At 38.5% G+C, this 19,599-nt stretch overlaps 1 protein-coding gene across 1 annotated transcript in view; it reads left to right on the top strand.

Annotated features, from left to right (window-relative positions):
- Positions 1 to 5,759: 5,759 nt before the first annotated feature.
- ABCB5 (ATP binding cassette subfamily B member 5) overlaps positions 5,760 to 19,599 on the top strand; it is a gene marked incomplete at its 5' end in the record, with an annotated part of 35,022 nt that continues 21,182 nt past the window's right edge. Inside the window, 12 exons of the mRNA XM_082044606.1 lie at positions 5,760 to 5,811; positions 7,988 to 8,075; positions 8,192 to 8,240; positions 9,311 to 9,464; positions 9,915 to 9,981; positions 10,216 to 10,407; positions 11,420 to 11,591; positions 12,572 to 12,696; positions 15,040 to 15,217; positions 16,137 to 16,250; positions 17,114 to 17,224; positions 18,903 to 19,028. Coding sequence (XP_081900732.1) covers positions 5,760 to 5,811; positions 7,988 to 8,075; positions 8,192 to 8,240; positions 9,311 to 9,464; positions 9,915 to 9,981; positions 10,216 to 10,407; positions 11,420 to 11,591; positions 12,572 to 12,696; positions 15,040 to 15,217; positions 16,137 to 16,250; positions 17,114 to 17,224; positions 18,903 to 19,028 — 1,428 coding nt within the window. The remainder of the gene's footprint in view (positions 5,812 to 7,987; positions 8,076 to 8,191; positions 8,241 to 9,310; positions 9,465 to 9,914; positions 9,982 to 10,215; positions 10,408 to 11,419; positions 11,592 to 12,571; positions 12,697 to 15,039; positions 15,218 to 16,136; positions 16,251 to 17,113; positions 17,225 to 18,902; positions 19,029 to 19,599) is intronic.

Genomic DNA, 19,599 nt, shown 5'->3' with positions numbered 1-19,599 from the left:
GTCTAACTCCTGAAGAGATCTGTGGCCTGCCTCTTAATCCAATCTTCCTTTCGATCTCATGTTGTGCACCCAAAACCTGAAGACATACTGATTACTTCTTGTCTTTTAGCCATCCATAGTGCTGTGTATGAGTGCTGAGCAGTGATGTCACACAGAAAGCAAAAACACAGAGAGATATTTTTTAAAATCCAAAGTGAAGGATATGCACTGCATGCTCCAGGGCATATCTTGACAGTGTGCAGAAATGAGGGCACAAAGACCATGTTCCAGGATGGCAGAAGATGGAAAGGACAAAAACTGTCCTATAAAAATTGGTTCTTAGGAGAAAACTCAGGAATGAACTATTCTCAAAACCAACTCCCCTTTCATCTGAAAGTGAACAAATTGGTTCACTCCAAAAAGAAGCCCGGAATTTAATATATACACCATGTCAACAATCCACCAGAGGATATGACTAGGCAGTGAAGTCAGTTTGTCATTTGTCCAATTTCCCATCTCTCACCATTGACTCAGTTTATACATTACTTCATGTTTTGAACCAAAATACAAGATGTACCACCTTTGTTTCCTTTAGCTCTTTATTATGTTTACCAGCACAACAGAGAAAATAGAGCCAATCACCCACATTTTTCCTGAAATAACCAAAATTAGACACAGCACTCCAGCTGAGGACTTAACAGCACTACACAGAGAAAACACTGCTCCATGTAGTTCACATATGACTCTTCTCTGCTCTTGTGAATTCTGCTTTTTATTTCACAGCAGGTTGGCATCGTTGGTTTCCGTTCAGTTTTCCATCCAGTATATCACCTACAAGCTACTCTGCAGGAAAGCTGCCTGCAAAGCCATTCCCAACCTCTACTTATTGACAGATTATTCTGACACAAGGATCTTGTGCTTCTGCGTGAAAGAATGACCTCTTATTGTTTTTCAAGTCCATAACAAGTTTGTATTAATTGTCAACTCTTTTTATTCCCTTTGCCCACAGACTGCCTTTCCATGATAACAATAATCCTAGAATCAAACATATTTTCTTTATATTGTTCTAATTCTTCACTGTTTCATAAAAAATCATGAACTTCATAATTTTACCATCGCATTCATGCAAATCTTCTTCCCTGATCACATTCTTCTTCACAGGATGAAATGCAGAAATCCCATCTCCAGTTACTTCTCTCACCTCTTGAATGAAAATTTTGTTGCTGGCACTTTCCAAGAACTTAAGAGGCATTTCTTTTTCCTCTTGCTTATGTTGTCCAACAGATATGCAAGCATGTAGTGGTCTCTTTAGTCCTTTTGTTCAGCTAGACTAATGAAATATCATCTTCCTAATACTTCTGATCTGATGGACTAAAACCACTTGGTTTGTCTTTCTGCTGATATAGAGAAGTCCCTAGAATAAGTAACTTGCTTGCATTAGGCAGTTCCTCCTCCCTTTCCCTTTCTTGCCTCTCTGTCATTCTGAAATATGTGTATATCTTGACATTCAGTCCTATGAATTATCTCTATAGGTCCTTATCAGCCTAAATCACCATTTTGATGATGTATGAAGCTTTCGTGTTTAAGGAATATAAAGAATTCAGCAGAATTACTGCCCTCTGTTCTTCCCATGACCTTAATACTTATACCACTCTATTTAGAAGAAAAAAAAAATCATCTTAGTTTATAGAAAGCAATGAACCACATGACTTTTTTTTTTTTTAAAGGCAAGAAGAATTATAGTAACTACTTGAGAAACTGCAAAACCTTCCTCCTTATCAGTTAAGTCTCTCTTAAAACAGACATGGAAACTTCATAGGAGAGAAAAAAAAATGCATTTCCTTGTTTTTGTTCTTTGAGCACATGTGTATTACAGAGAACTTGTAAAACCATTTCAGACTCAATAAATTCTCCCATGTTGTTCCATTTACAAAAACTTATGATTAACAAGCTATCTTTGATGTAAATTTATTTAGTTAAAGAATTAGAATTAGATATGTCCCTGCTTCCCAATTTCAGGAAAACCACAAATAAATATTTTGCTTGGTTACAGCATTAGGACTTTTGGACAACATAGCTCAGTCTTTCTCAGAAAGTTCAAGAAAGTTCAAGAAAGTTCAAGAAGTGTCGTAACCTATTTCTTTACTCAATTTTTAGTTCTTCCAACACTTACCTCCACCCAGGCTTTCTCCATCCATTCCACCAAATTGCTGACAGCTTTACAGTTGCCAGTGCTATAGCAGTATACTGATAACTTGGTTTTGGTTTGGAGAATTACATTTTGTTAGCTGCTCACTTTAAAGAAACTAGAAGAAACTTCTTAACTTCTAGTTTGCAAATGTGATTATTATCCCCAACTTTTTTACTAGATTAACCAATGGTGTAATTTAGCTTACCTTAGTCAACAGAATTTACCCTGCTCTTATCACCCAAGCTGGAATTCTGAAATCATGGGCTTTCTATTTTGTGCTAACTTAGCTAGGTTTAGTGTGGACTGGTGTGACAGAGAATGATGAAAAAACCTGTAACCTCTGAAAAACACAGAAGCCCACAGCCACTCAACAAGAGTCCTTTTTATTCCCCAGAGGTACCCAGCACTACCAGTTTATATAGCCCAACCTGAATCAGCCAGGAGTGATGGAGAAAACCCTACCCTTCCCCCCCAGCATTAATTAAGCTTGGGCAGGATCTTTCTATTCATTTGTATATTGAAAAAAGTTAACTATGTAGGATATATTCATAAGTCCCATATTTGTAACCCAAATGGCCAACGTCCATAGCCTGTGAGTCAGTAAATTCAGTGAAGAAGTTGGGAGGATAATGAGCCCCTCCTTTTATACTCACTAAAATATGAGCCTATCTCAGATTAAGGCTGCAAATACTGTGCCATGACTACAGCTACTACCAGTGGTTATTAATAATACCACCATTGAGCTTGAGTACAGTGCATACATCCCTGTGCTGCTATGGAAATGTGGGAGTTGATTACAACTAATGGTGACTAGTCCACAAAGCTTACATGACCTATAGTGTAAATGTTCCATTTTGGTCTGATTTCTAAAAAATAAATAAAATAAATAAGAAAAGAGGACTTTTTTTTTTTAACGTGATTCTGGTAAGTCTTTTCTGGCTGAATAACAGGTACAACACATGCAAAAAATCATTAACATCAAAGAACAGTAAGTAAAGATAAAGGGATAAAGGTCTTTTAAAGCTCCATCCTGTTAATTACAACCCAGCTGCATGGAAAAGGTAGGTGATCAGCTGTGATGAAGGTAACAGGTAAAACACTGGCCCTGGTTCCCCACTTGTGGGTTTTGGATGTAGATTGGATGTCTTGCTGATGCTCTTCTGGTCTGCTGCAGAAGTTAAAAACCAGTAAAGAGCTATGACACTTGTAAAATACTGTATATCTTTTTGTGTTTGGCTGTTATCTTGAGGAGCTGATCCAGTAAAGTTGGGTGCCTGCTAATTTTGCATATCATGCATTGTATTCTCTTCAGTGTTAATGCTTTGCTGAGGAAATGAGTTCTCATTTCCAGCTTGTGTTTTGTCGTCTTTTAATGGGGTTTCTTGTTTATTTGTTTTTAATAATGTTGTGTTTATGGTTAATGTTTTTTTAAAGTAAATATATCTTCTAGTTGATTCTGTTATGGCTGATGTTAATTAATGAAACTTGACTGTGTTTAATTTTGCTCTTCCTGTCACTAAACACTTTTGGACAGAAGAATAAACACATGGAGGCATAGGTGAATGTTGTCTGTATAGAATAGAATACTCTCAGATGCAGTATTTTCTGAAGTTACACAAATTTTTTTTATATAAAAGAATAAATAGTATTTCGTCTCCAAATCACATTGTGGTACTTCTATTGTAATGCTCCCCCCAAAATTACAAGGGCATTACTGTAAACTACCATTACTTATGTTGCTTCTCTGCCTTCTTTTATTGGTGGGAGTTCTCTATGCTTGACATGAGCACGTTTTAGTCCAGAGCTTTTGATTCTGCAAAAATGTCAGATTGTGCTAGTTTATTTCTTATTTAAGCACAGAGGAGTCAGCTGTAATTAGACTTTGAGTCCATGTTTCTCAGTTGGTTAGATCAGGAATATTTTTCTAGGCCACTATTTCTTGCTCCTTCTTTTGTTCATTTTCTTTTTTAGTTTGTTTGTTTATGGTTTTGGTTTAAGCCCCTTTGGAGATGTTCATTAACCTTCATAGAGTATAACATTACTCCCAAAGGAAGAAACAGGGGGGAAAGAAGGAAACAACTTTCTCCTCAGCACCCCATGCTTCTCTTTTCTGCACTGTCAGTTGCTTGTCCTGTACATTTCACACCCCCTTTTTGGACTCTGTGCAGGAGATCCCTGATGCTTTTTTTTCCAGGCATGAAGAGCACAGAGCAATGGATCTGAATCATAATTGACACTTTATTGCTACTGTGTGTGAATGATAATGAAGCTTTGAAAATTGAAAGTGTCTGTGTTTCAGAGGTACCAAATGCTCTCCAGCTGCCAGTGATCCCAAGTAGGTTGTGTGGGTACCTAGCAGCTCTGGAAGCTGGTCCCAGAATGTTTTTTAGGTTCATACTACCTTCATTTCTTTCCTTTGCTATTGGTGTGCTCTGTCAGCCCCACTCTTATCATCAAATCCAGGAATTTGCTTTCTAAGTGGAATGTCCTTGTGTTTAAAATATTATATGTAACAACAGTTTCTTCTGAAAATGACAGTTAATTGCCTCTTTTAACAAAAACTGAGACATTGTGAGGAGTTGTTCTTGCTCTCATTGAGATGAATAAGAAAAACCTGTTGCCTTTGAGGAAATACTGCATACAGTGAGCCTCGGGGCTGGGACAGTGGGGTATTTCAGCTTGCTGTTCTGTCTCTTCTACTAAAATCTGTAAATGCAGATTCTTTATGGCTACAGAAGCCAAAAAATTTCATAAGTTTTCTAGAATGGAAAACACAGCTCCTAAGGTGCCTTATGCAGGCTTAATGCTGAGTCTGTAATAGAAAGCCTGGGTAATGCTAATGAGATAAAGTACTTTAAAAAGTAATAGGTCTGATATGTAAGAGTTTACATTTAAGGTCTCAGTGGGCAGAAGATGATGATGCCTAACAATGCCTTTTCTTCTGAGATTCTTTCGGGGCATCATAACCAATATGTAAAATATTATCTGAATCCTGTGGGGAAGGTAGAAAAGGAAAGCTTAAATTAGGCCAAGTCCTAAACTTGTTACTTGAGAATAACTTCAGCTGAATAAGTAGTTCAATTGTTTGGGGCTTGGTTTGGGACAATGGCATTTAAGTGGATGAGAAAATAACTAGGAGCTTATTTTTCGTAAATGCTTTCGAAGTATTTAATAAAGGCGTTACTCGAAGCAAATTATACAGATCCCAATATGTACGGGTGGCAAAGCTGAAGATCTGTTATTTTTAGGGTTGTGCAGGAAATCAAATTTGCTTATGTGATTTTTTTTCTAAGGAAAAAAAAAAAAAGCCTCACCACCCTCTGAGTTAATCCAAAACAACAGTCTTACTTTTGCCAAAACAAAACCCCACACAATTTGTGGGGAAGAAGTGGAAATTAAATGAGCAAAATGTGATTCTTAGCTTCTGTAAAAACAATAACAAATCTAGCTACTTTTGATCTCAATGTCATTTAAAAGTGGGAAATTGAAACACTTCTTTTGATAGTATTTATTAGTTCAAATCCACCAGTGCATCTTTACTCTTGGCTGAAACTCACCATATGTAGTGAAGCAATTCCCCCAATTCGAGATGACTTTGCAGGTACCTTTCACAAGTTTGAATTTTTTCACAGGATACTCTGGTACCGGTTTGCAGGGCTGGAACCCTACAGGCTGTTGTTGAGGGCAGGAGCCCACAGATCCAAATCTCTTTGCGGGTCCCTCTTTCTTCTCTTCTCCTGCCCGGCTGCGGCACCGACCTTCACCTGCAAACCGCGGGAGGGAAGGAAGGAGGGGCAGAGGGCGCCCGCTGCTATAAAGCCCAGGGCCGGGGTGCGGGCGGGCCGCCCCGCAGGGACCGGGCGGGACCGGGCCGAGCCAAGCCAAGCCAGCCAAGCCAGCCAAGCCAGCGGCCGGAGCCACCGCGGGGCTGGGGGCACCGGGCACCGTACCTGGGTGGCCGTAGTCACCTAAACGTACGGGCACAGCCTCGGCTGTAAAGGTAAGCTGAAATAACGGGGGGGGGGGAGGTGCGGAAATCAACCACACAGCCAGAAATCTATCAAAAATTATGTTTAAAAATAATAATTATATTTTTTTAATGTCAGGTTGATTATGCCTTTTGTCATCGTTAGCATTCATGTGTGGTTTTTCACCTTTCTTTTCTTTTTTTAACCTGTGCATATGATACATCAAGAAGAAAAGCCTAGGAAAACTTGGCACATTAGTCATTTACTGCCTCTAAAGCTGGTGTACACCATAACGCCTACATACATCTTTAGTCTTTATAATTATAATAGTGTTGTGGCTGTTCAGTAAGTTTTAATCAAACACAAGTTAATGTGGGAAATCCTGTTTTCTGTAATAAATCATCCACAATACTTTGTATACGAGTGATCTACAGATTTAGCCTAAGAGGCTACTAAAATACCCTGCTGATTTAGGTTCCATTGTAATACTTTTCACTGTTCTTAATATCTCATTAAAATTAGTTCTTTATCATGCTGTTATGTATTTCACTTAGTCTTTATATTGAAGTAGGACAACATTGAGATCAAAATATAATGACTTGTGGAAAAGCCCACAAATATTTTAATGTGAACTCTTTAAATATCTACTATTTCTAAATGTTTTGTTGCTTTTTTTTTAATGTATATTTTGATTAATGTGAATTTATCTCACAAGCATACAATAAAGAAAAACAATGAAGGACTATCTTGAAAATCCCACAGAAAAGGACCTCTCCAATGCTGGTAAGCAGCATGTATGAAAGGCATGTGTGTTTGAGGAATGTATTCCACAGCTTCAAATCTGAGGGACATTATAAGACTTTCCTGATTGCCATAGTGGTTTTATAAGAAAAACCACAATGATTTCACCATGAATTAAAGCCACCACCCAGAAAAGGTTTGTGCATGAGTCATTCCACCAAGTTCAATAAAATTCATTTACGCAGGTAAAGCTATATAGGTGGGTCCTTGCCTGGGCATGAAAATGCTCCTAAGATAAGCTCAGTAAGGTGAAAGAGCAATATTGCATTCAAACAATTGTTTAAACCGGTCTTCATAGACAAACTGTCACCAAAAAGAGCATCTGAAAAATTCTATTCATAGTGAGTCAGCATGTAAAGTGAAGGTAAATGTAAACTGGGGATGGCTGATGTGTGTTGCCATTTTGTCCCCGTGCAATTCACAGCTGGCACCCTACTATGATTGCCCATCATTTTCTTTATCTGCTTATGTTCCATTTTAAGCATTTAGAATCATAAACTTTCTGGGATAGGATTCCTCTTTTGTATAGATTGCTAAAACCCCTAAGACATAGGAGGTGGGTTGTGTGGCAACTACTGCAATACAAAGAAGTAATGAGGATGGTTATCACAGGCAAAGACATGATTCTTCAGTTAACTTGCACCTATTCTGTGTTACCTACACCCATTATAACCTTCACTGTAAGCAATTCCACTGATTTCAATAGGACTTCTCCTGTCTTGCACTCTGTTGTGTAGGTCTTTGCAGAATCATTGCTTAATTCTTGCTTTTAGTCTTTGATAGCCTTTCTGTATTAGTATATATTCTAATTATATAAACAAAGTTTGTTTCCATCTTAGAAATGGAGCTGGAAGCTTTTGTCTGGAGAGGAGGAGGTCAACTGAAGAGAAAGGAAGTTTCAGGAAAAATTTAACACGCTGTTCCAAGAACATGGGAAAAACTAAGTTTCAAATCACAGAGCAAAATGCAAAAGAATCAGCAGTGAAAGTTGCAAGAAACTGGTGCAAATTATGGGTTATTATGTTAATGTCTGATTTTTATTTCACAGAATCTGCAAGCAAGGGATACGACAACCCTTCTTTCCAACACGATGAAAATCTTGAAGAAAGTGACCAGTTAAAGCCCAAGAAAAATAAGTAGGTATTCTTTGAACTTAGCACATTGGCCACTGGTGTATTGAGTATGTGGTGGTGGGTGGTTTAATATGGGTTTACTAGAAAAACCTTAATTAGTCTTCTATATTTTTCTCTAGGAAGGAAAATGAGAAGATTGACAAGAAGGCGGTTGGCATTTTTGAACTGGTTAGTGTACTGTTTGATGGTTGGCTTTATTTTTCTTTTTCTTTATTTATGATTGTTAGTTGTGTTTTTTATGAATTGCAATTAATAAGAAATCAAAAACCAGAGAAGATGCCTGACACCTATTCATGCTAGACCTCTGTAAAATTTGGTCTTTTAGATTAAATTCCCACCTCAGTGGACCGGTAGCACTTACAGCGGTTCAACCTTAGTGCTGGAAGAGGATGAAGCTCACCCCTGCTGAGGCTGATCTAGGACGAGTATACAGCATAGACCCTTGCTTTGGCTCTATTTATAAAGGATTTATCCTGTGTTTGACATCTGAGAGTTCTGCTGTCTGAGAGAATGAGTGGTACAATTTTCTGTCAGTTTTCTGTACAACAGCTATTGCCAAATAACTCTTACACAAGGACTTACTTATTCTGGAATTAGAAAGGTTTTATGATTTTCTGGCTTATTCCATGTCCATTTACACTTTGGGAGAGGGTTAGGGCATTCAGGTTTCATATCTGATTTCAGATTAACCACATCTGGGAATAGCTGTTACAGTTTAAATTCACATCCTTGTTTAAGACAAACAGACATTCAAGGATAGACAAGCCTTAAGATACATTCTCTACTAGTAGAAATAACCCAGGTGCTGGTTGATAACTCACTCTTGTTTACATTTCAAGGGCATTATCTTAGTAAATGTGTAACTTATGAGAACACAAAATGTAATATATTGTACAGAGAAGATCATCCCTTAGAAACATGTAGGACATGCACTTTGGTTTTTTGTTTGGTTTTTATGTTTGTTTGTTTTTTTTTTTCCTGCTGAGTTGAGGAAGAAAAATGTGTCCTGTCAATATTTCCTTAGCAGCCCTACTGAATACTGATTTAAAGATGTATGTGACCTACTACAAAACTCTTCTCATGCTTCGAGTTTTCCTTTAGTTGAAGGGTTGTTGCTCCTTAGAATACACAGGCAGAAATAAAGCATGTTCTGTAAGTCTGCTATACTGTCACAAATACATGAACTGTCAGGCATAACAACACTCGTTTGCTTTTTTTCTCTTTTAATGCTCACATAGTTTCACTACGCTGATTGGGTGGACATCCTTTTGATGGTGATTGGTTTGATCGCAGCTGCTATAAATGGTACTGGATTGCCACTTATGATAATTATCTTTGGAGACATGACAAACAGCTTTGTGCTAAGCGGTGTGAGACCAAATGTGTCAGAAGGTAAAAAGTTAAACTTAGACTTCTCTATGTACCAGTTATGTTTCACTACAGGGGCTAAGATATTTCTCCAGACTACACACTGGTGCACATCTGAGCAGGTATATAATGAGGAAAATTCATCCTGTGGCGAATGACCAAATTGTTTTAATCAGTCTTTAATGGCTTTAACAGGACAAAAAGCAGTGCATTGGCTGTGCTCTTTATGAATGAGCTTCAACTTCGATAAAATAGGAAAGAGCATGACCACCTTCTGTATCATCCATTATCAGTTGCTGTAATTACTAGAAGTTTAAAAAAAATAGATGCATATTTGCCGAATGATTTTGTATTTTACAAAACCCAATTCGCAAAATACAAAACATTCCCAAACTGATGACCCTAGATTGCCATGATTTATCTTCAACATATAATACTTTCGCAAATATTACTACTACTTTTTTCCCCACACAGATACTTCAGTAAATAGTTCCAGCTGTCCATCAAGTCCAAGCATAGATATAGAAGCTGAAATGACCAAGTAAGAGTCTTTGCAGTTATGCTGTTAACACAGTATTGGGGGGTTTTCTTTTACTGTATTATCTCTTTGAGCAGAAGCCAAATGTTTGCCTTTTCAAAACAGTTTCCCAATAATGTATCACAGGCTTCAGTATTTACTTTGATGGGGTAAATGAAGACTAATTGTTGCTTTGTGTGTCTAACTTCTCTCACAAAATGCAGTGGGGTCATGTAGCCTTTTGTTCCCTTATCACAGGTTTGCTTACTACTATGTGGGAATTGGATTTGCTGTGTTGGTCCTGAGTATGATCCAAGTGTGGACGTTTTTGATTGCTGCTACGAGGCAGACAGCCAGGATCCGGCAGAAGTTCTTTTTTGCAGTACTCCATCAGGAGATGGCTTGGTTTGATACTACCCAGATAGGAGCCCTGAACACCAGACTGACAGAGTGAGGGCCCTGTTCTGTTCATTTTTGACCTCTCCTCCCTGCACACCATCCCCCCTACCCCCCACCCCCTCCCCCCCCTGCCCAGTATGATGTTTAAAAGAAAACTGCCATTTATCTTCTGTGGAATAGCCCACAGAGTTTGGTTTGTTTTGTTTGTTTGTTTTTTTAAGTATGAAATATTACATCTCTGAGGGAGAAATTCATTATTCTTTTCAGCTTTATTTGTGCAGTTTGTGTGATATGAATTGGAAGGTTTTACTGGGAAATCCCTTGACTTTATAATGTCCACTAAGTGTGTGGCAGACAGTACTAGATAAACAGCTCTGCTGTCTCCAGCTAGTTTACAAACACTGAAAGCTCTGACACTTTATTGAATGGATATGAGCTTGCATTTACATCCAGCCATATCTCAGGCTGGACCCTGTCCAGTCAATTAAACTCTTTGAGGCTTTTCCATAGACTTAAACAGACTGAGGGATGAAGACTGTGTGCCCCAATATGCAATGGGACTGTATGCATGAACACAGACTTTCCTCCTCCTTTCCTCCTCCTTTCCTCCTCCTTTCCTCCTCCTTTCCTCCTCCTTTCCTCCTCCTTTCCTCCTCCTTTCCTCCTCCTTTCCTCCTCCTTTCCTCCTCCTTTCCTCCTCCTTTCCTCCTCCTTTCCTCCTCCTTTCCTCCTCCTTTCCTCCTCCTTTCCTCCTCCTTTCCTCCTCCTTTCCTCCTCCTTTCCTCCTCCTTTCCTCCTCCTGGTGACAGGGCAGAGAAACAGCAGAGAATGATGGAAAATACAGAGAGAGTCCTAAAAAATCGGAGGTTTCTGCTGTGTTTTGGCCACATAAGAGACTAATGGTACCGTTCAGTAGCTGTGGTTAGAAATTTTGCTGTGCCAGTTAGGAAATGGCAAAGCTTCTGACATTAGGCCACACAGCATGAAACGGGGGCAGGGTGGGGGTAGAAAGAAAGGCATTCAAAGCTAACAAATATTTTTTTATTATTATTGTTATTTAAAGTGACATCAACACCATCCACGAAGGCATCGGAGACAAGATCTGTATCTTTGTACAGTTTTTTTCCACATTTCTGACAGGGATTATTATAGGATTCGTCCATGGGTGGAAGCTGACGCTGGTGATTTTGTCAGTCAGCCCTCTGCTTGCTGTGTCAGCAGCAGTTTGGTCAACTGTAAGTGAGTGGGGATCAATAAAAAAATCAAACCAGAAAAACATGACAACTCTTACGCACAGGAAAGGGGGAGGGTATGGGAGAAACCTCATGTGGTTTCTAAGTTGGGAGGTTGGCCCTATGCTTACGTTATGATTTCTGATCCTCCTGTAGATTTTCTCTGGGCTCCAAAGCACACAATTGTATGTCATATTCTTTTGGTACAACTACTCTGTCCTTGTCCCTTGTGATCTGATCTGCATCAGAGCATCTTCCTTGCACAGCAGTTTCATAATGAAGAGCACTGGGGAAGTCCAGGCAGAAGCTTGTGACCCTTATTCTTCTCTCTTAACAAAAATACTTTTTAAACTCTTTCCATCCACATACATGTGATACCACCTCTATTGCAAAAAAGTTTCATTCTGTGTACAGAGTAGACCCTAGGGGACACATACAGCTACTGTGAAATGTCTAGAGAGGTTTCCCTTTCAGATAGGGAAATATTTCCCCCTGTGATCTGTTGTAGCCACATTAATGAGCATGGCTTCTATTCCAGAGTGGTTACTTACATATAATACTGGGGGGTGTTTTACTACTTGTAGTATTTCAAATAATCTAGGAAGAAGAACATTAGAAGTTGTAGCAACTACCTTGCTGACTTCAAAGTCTTCTGGTGCTCTAGTTTCTAGACACCTCAGGCACCACTCAGAACAGCTACAGCACACCTCCCTGACTCCACACATATCACAGTGTAGTCCTTAGGCTGCCCTCAGCTTGGGAGGAAGGTCATCATCTGATGCTTGCGTAGTCTTTCACTTTAATGAGGACACACTGAGAGAGTGATCTGGATTTAGGGGAAATTTGGGGCACAGAGAGGAGCTGACACCCCCTCTTTCCTAAAACCTCATCTTGTGCCTTGACCACTGATCATTCCTATTAATCAGTACAGTGTGCAAACCCTTTTGGTAGGCTGCAATAACATCTGTTTTTCAACTTACCAGCTCCTGGCATCCCTTACTGCTAAAGAGCTGTCTGCTTATGCCAAAGCTGGAGCTGTGGCAGAAGAAATTTTGACAGCAATCAGGACTGTTGTGGCTTTCAATGGACAGCAGAAAGCATTAGCAAAGTAAGTTTTTGAAATAATAATTATATATAAAATAAGTTTGGCTGTGAGTTGGGTTTTTTGTTTGATTTTTCTTTTTGTTTGGAGGGGTAGGGGAATGGTATTCCCCGTAGTGTCACTTTATCCTTTTATTAGTGGACAGCTCCCTTGAAACTAAAGATGTGTAGATACATCTAGTAGTGAATAAAGGCTATTTGGTGTTATCACAGCAACGTAGACTCAAATTTCTCCCCTGACACAGATCCGGAGTTGAATTTAAAGTGAAAGTGGTGGGAAGGTTGTCTTTACCTACTAGTCAAATGCAGCAAAGCATGTGATTAATTGCTTAACTCCTAGAACACGCGTGCTGCTGTTCTGAGCTTTGATTAATGAGTTTACGTTTAAGCTTCACTGGATAACAGTAAAATTAAGTAAAATCACATCACTGGCTTTTATTACTTTAATGATTTGCACATAACACTAGTAGTTGACCTAATCCAGTGTTGGTGGTAGTCACATGTAAAAGGTGAGGTGGATATCACTGACCACAAATTTATTCACATATCATAACCAGTAACATTCAGTATAAAAATACAGGGCATCGACAATACCATGCAGTTGGGAAGGGCAAACTGGAAGACCTGATCCATGGATGTCTTCTATCCTTTTCAGATCTTATGTTTGCCCTGATCTTGTATGAATTTTCTAATGTAATGTTAGCCGTAGCTAAGGGTCCTATAGCCTGCTCCTGCATTTGTTTGCTTCCAAGGGCTGAGCTCGGACTATCTTGTAGCACTATATTCTGCTTACTGGGTTTTGCTCTTAAGTTGCAACAATGTTAAGACCCTTTCTGTTTACACAGTAAAGGCAAAAAAGCCCTAAAATGGCCTAGATCAGTTTTCCCTCCTGCCCCCATCTTCCTCTTGATTCCCGCAACTACAAGTGTCTGAAAATCCAATGGTAGGAGCTGCTTCAAATTACTTTTGGAGGAAGGGGAGGTTGAGATCTGAAGGTGAAATAACTGATACCCAGGTAATTTCATGCCAGTTAAGACCAGTTTTCTTTCTTCTACAGTTGACCAGTCAGCCTCTTCCACATCTTCACCTCCATTTAATGTAAAAAAAAAACAACACAGAACTGTTGCCTTTCATAGGAACATCTTCTAGGGAAAAACTGCTATCAGGAACTGACTAGGACATTTTGCAAACTGTGGATTGTGACTCCTACACAGCTCTTTGAATGATGGCCTCAGAGTCAGGAAAAACAATCTTTCACTGACCAAAAATGTTTATACTTGCAATGGACCTTCAGTCATCTTCTGTTTCTGGCAGTGACTTGGCTTTTCCTCTCTAATCAAGTGATCGTGTGTACTTGTTACAGTGCTTAAATACAGTTCTCATTTCCGTGGAGGACCTGCAACACTGCTGACTCGAAAGTAGGGCTTGATTTTAAGAACATGACCAAGCCAAAACATTTAAATATGTTTGAGTAACAAATACAATGTTGGTAGCATGTGAACAATTTACATGAACAAAATTAATGCCCATTGCATTAAGATTCCTTCACAGCTGACTGAATTCCATGTCTTCCTACTGCAGGGATGTTTGTGTAGAAAATATGTATTAAGAAAAAAGTGCAAGGTGCTGAGCGTGTTGCTGACAAGTAGAAAGATAGACTATTCCTAGGCTATGATTTCCATTATGAGCCTGAGTAAGTGAAAGCTACTAGCTGGAAACTATGAAAGAAAAATATGAACTGTCCTTAGAATAAATAATTCTCTCCCTGAACTTGTCAGTCTTTATAGTGGTTTCCTGTGTCCACTTGATTGCTGTATTGCCATATTAGTAAACTAACTTAAGGGAAAGATTCCTGACTTCCCATAATGGCCAGTAATGAAACAATACTGGTGTCAGAGGGAGCTCTGGCTTCTGTTCACTTACCTGCCTTCATCCATAATGCCTTTTTTAAATGTGGAAGACTAAACCTTAGCTTTGAGGGGTAATACTGATAAAACTTTTTCAATATTTCTTTTCAGGACTAATACAAATAAATGGCTCAAGAGTGGTATCTTGTCTTCCATCATAATAATGAAGTCATGCTACTCAATTGTTTCCTAAATGAGAGTGTTGTCAGCATATGTCAGGGCGGATTTATTCAAGGAATTAGATCCACACTAGTCCTGTATAAAAAAAAAAACACACCAAAAAAACCCACCACCCACACCTGTATTCACTTTCTCTTTCTGGGACTTTAATTACTTTTATGGCAGAAAACCTTTCAAATAAAAAAAAAAAAGGACACTGGGAAATATCAATCAGAATGGTATGTGGTACCTATTAAACTAATGGCTGCCTTATCCACTTTCAGATATGATGCTAACTTAGACATGGCTAGAAGTGTTGGAGTGAAAAAATCCATTACCACAAATACATCTCTGGGTGTTTCACAATTTCTTATCTTTGGATCCTATGCACTTGCATTTTGGTATGGAACTAAGCTCACTGTTGAGGAGAAAGAAAACTATGACATTGGTAACGTGTTAATTGTAAGTACAGAAATGCTGCTTTGAAAAATGCTCTGTAATTTCAAGAAAATAGTTATGCAAGCAGTGCATATAATTATTTCTATTTTCTGCCAAGTTCTGGCTAAATAAGCTGTGAGAGATTCATTTGATATAAAAGAACTGAAAGGAAGGCATTCCTCTTACCCAGATTTTGATATCACAAGTTTGAACAGGGTACCTGAAATTCCCACTCTAATCAACATGGAGGCAAAAGTACCTGCAGACAGTCATTTTCTCACTTGTCTTGGACCCTATTGTGGGGCAGGATGAGCAACATAGAGCTAATGATTAGGGAGCAAAGACAAGTAACCCGGACTGCCAACAAAATTCTAGCTAGGCGTTAGGACTAAACAAATCCCACTGGTGTGCTGAATGTGTATAGGGAAGTCCTCAACATCTCATTTAGCCACAATGTCTTCTCTGAATTTTGTTGTTGTTTACTTGTAAGCATTTAACTATATGTCAAAGTTGATAGTGGTTTTAAGGTATTTAGCTATCTTCTTGCCATCAAAAGTTTGGCTACATGCTTAACTTTCACACTGAAGTGACTTCTAATGTCCTGATTACTCAGTGTGGTTCCTCACAGCACATCAAGTTACTTGTATGTTGGTCCTACAGGTGGGCATATCTGGGAAGCAACAGAGAAAAATATTTATTCTATTTTTAGATTATAGAAAATGCAAGAGCATAAAAAAAAAATAATGTCACAAAAGCATGTGTTTGTAGTTACCATTCACCCCAGGAGAATGGAGAATGGACAGGAGCAAGTGTGAAACGCACTTTTTGCTTTTTGGTTTAATGTTCCTGGAAAGGCTGCACTAGAAAGAGTCGGGGATTTAACAGCCGGGTACTGGTGACTCTAATCACTGTTAACTGTGATGGCTCTATCTGTCTCTTGCAGGTGTTCTTCTCTGTGATTGTCGGAGCCTTCTCTCTGGGCCAGGCAGCTCCCAACCTGGAGAGTGTTGCTAAGGCACGTGGGGCTGCCTATGAAATATATCAGATTATTGACAAGGTAAGTATCTAAGTAGAAAATCCTTTTAACAAGATTTAAGTTTTTCCTTTTTTCCTCAAGAGATGTAATAAAACCACTCGAAAGTCCCTAGACCATAAACTCCATAGATGCCTACTGTTGAAACCCATAATATTTCCATTCCTATTTAAAAAAACCTACCCCTTTATTTTTTACAATGAATGCTGGAAAACCTGGTGTGTGTATCTGAGATTTATGGACGAAGTCTTTCTCTATATTCGACTTGCAACTACAGATGGAAAGTATTATAGTAAGGCACTATAGTATTTTTTTAAAAAAATACCTCTGTAATGTTTCAGCTGAGCTGGGATTTTTGGGGAAGGGAGGAGCTGGTGAAGAGGGTATTAATAGTGCTATTGAAAGCTATGGTAATATAAAGCTGCAGTGCTGATGTTTCCATGAAAAAGGGTTTCCACATTGTTATCTTGATCTTTCCATGTTATGCAGCAATTGGGTATCTGTATATAAAATATTTTAAACAAGTAGCACTAGAAAGTTCATGCAGAAATGGCTACATCATTCTTGATGTGAGTATAAAGCCCTCCTATTTAGATAACTGAGGGCCATGTTTTGGCTGCAATGTAGTACAGCTAGTTTCTGCAATTATAGATTTTCTGCTGTGCATTTTGTTGCATTTGAAAATGTGCTATATTTTCAAAGCAGAATTCACAGTTAGATGTTCCCCTGCATACAGCATCTTGTGAGTAAAACACAGCAGCTCTACAACAGTGTACTTCAGCCTACTTAAGCAGCTAAGAAAATAAAGAAGAGAACAATATATCCAGCTGAAATAGCAGGTCCAAATGTGTAATAACCAGAAATATATTTTAAAAACTTCTCTCTAGAAACGGCTTATAGATAGCAGTTCTAAGGAAGGCTACAAACCAGACAAGCTCATAGGAGAAATTGAATTCAGAAACATCCATTTCAGTTACCCATCCAGACCTGATGTTAAAGTAAGTGTTCATTTCAGATTAATCTACTCTACTGAAATTCTGAAGCCCATGTCAATGTTATTTCTCTAATCTTGTTTTTGTTGCTGAATGCAAAATGCATTCCTATCTTGGGAGACTGTGCACTATTGGGATAAGAATAATGTCCAAAGACAAAGACCTAGCTCTACTGGCACTGGCTACCTACTCACCATTCTCCTCTGCTGGACAAAGCTAATCAGAATGTGTTGCTCCTAGTCTGAATTTGTGTGAACAAGAGCATTGATAAACCACTTAAGATTTTTCAAGATCTCTCATTAAAACTTCCAGACCTTACACAGTTAAACCAGGAAGTTGCTCTTTCCAGCCCTTTGCTTGTTCTGAGCTGCTGTGATATCCCATGTGAAAAATGACCCTTGAGATAGGCTTTACAGCAATATGCCATCAAGTGAATTGAAACATATCATTCTAACTATACATTTGGAAGTCAAATGTTATTTTGGGCAGACATTGAAGTTGCGGTTCAATAATCTCCCCTTTCCAGGCTAAACCAAATCAAAGAGCTCTAAGGAGCCTAGTTATTATCAGTTTTAATCTTGGCAACACCTTACCTGATGAAAGTGAGTTAGAAATAGCCTATTAGGTGGTTGTGACTACTTGCATCTGGAGAAAGTATCAAGAATATAGTTCTTGTTTGATAATGCAGGCACCAGAATATCAGCTTCTTGGAGATAGAAACCCTGCTGGATGCAACACAGGGAGAGGAGAGCAATATTGCAACTATTTTAATTTCTCATTGCAAAAACACGTGTAGGCAAAATTATAAATCAGCCTGGTATAAACACGAAGAATTCCCACAGCAGCCAAATATTTTGGCAACTGCACAGCATTATTCATATATGACATGGACATCTTTTGAGGTAAAACGTTCCTCAACGTGAAAATTGCAACACGGATATCTTAAATTTGTAGCTGCTCCTCAGGTTGTTGAGGCTGTTAAAAATATGGATTGGGATTTATGAAGGGCTTCCCAGCAGTTACCTTCTTAAAACAGCCATTTATATTTTAAAACAAGAAGAAAACATGCTTGTTTCTCAGCAATAATGGTTAGCACCTTAGAAATATTTTTCTGTAAGGCTCATAACTAAGTGTTATGCCACTATCTAAGCACTGTAAAACAAAGGACAGCAAGAGAACCTAAGACTCCAAGCTTGCTACTAGATCACACAAATTGGAGAAAATGAGCTATGAAGTTTAGAGTACTGTGGCTGTGTCTATATTAGTTGATTTGAGTGTGCTTTGGAATTTTCCCAGGCACTGGAATGCAATGGTCTATGCAAGAGAACTCTTAAAATGTTTCTTGGCATGAACTTGGCCTGTTCCAGTTGTCAGTCTTCTCAGATAATTCCCAGGCTTGATTTGGTAGCCAGAAGGATCCAGGGACCATTCCCAAAAGGCAGGTTGTAAGTAGCCATCCTGTTTTGAAGGCTAATACCTTTCACAAGCATAGATGCAGGCTCTGTCATATCAGTGCCCCAGAATATTCCCAGGTACAATTACATTACTGATATTGCCATACCTTCAGACAGCGTTCCTTACTACTACCTTGCTACAATTACCTGGATAGACTTCTCCAATTCAGCTTGTCAAACTAAGATAACTTTTTTGTTCTTTTTTTTTTTTTTCTTTTCCCCTTCCTCAGATCCTCAGAGGTCTAAATTTGAAAGTTCAAGCTGGGAAGACCATTGCTTTAGTTGGTGCCAGTGGTTGTGGAAAAAGCACTACTGTTCAGTTGCTGCAGAGATTCTATGATCCTGTCCAGGGAGAAGTGAGTACCTGCAAGTGAACTGTAAAAAACTGAGAGCTATTAGGATGAGCACAAGATTCCCATATTGACAGAACCTTGATTTTTTTTTTTTTTTTTTTTAATTGAATTTGAGCATATGTCTTCATGGGTCAGCATTTCCACAGATTAAATTTCAAATTAACTATCTTTTTCTGTTTACTTGACTTCAGTACTCTCCTCCTTCTTGCAGTACTATGCCAGTATGGTAAATACCACAAATCTTTGAATAGGAGCACAATCTGAATTTAAAATTATTTTCATCTACAGTTGGCTTTTCAGGTTCAGTAAACTTTTTAAGTAAACAGTGCTCTGCTGTATTTTGCTTCCTTTTCATTAAATATAAACTAAAACATGGAGAGAGTTTTCCTATTTTAAATGGTTGTTTTCTTGGCTCATTTTTCTCTATCTGCTAACGCACAGCAAATTTTCCATTGTTATATATTGTATGTCTGCTCTACGACTAAACACTAGATCCAGTCAGTAAATGCTAAATGAAACTTCCAAAGGGGAAAAAAAAAAAAAATAAGGAAAATAATGTTATTTTTATACCTAA

This window comes from Streptopelia decaocto (assembly GCF_964273445.1).
Source record: "Streptopelia decaocto genome assembly, chromosome: 2".
In the NCBI taxonomy this organism is placed as follows: Eukaryota; Metazoa; Chordata; class Aves; order Columbiformes; family Columbidae; genus Streptopelia; species Streptopelia decaocto.
Note: the sequence above shows the minus strand (reverse complement) of the source record. Positions and strands in the feature narration are given on the sequence as shown.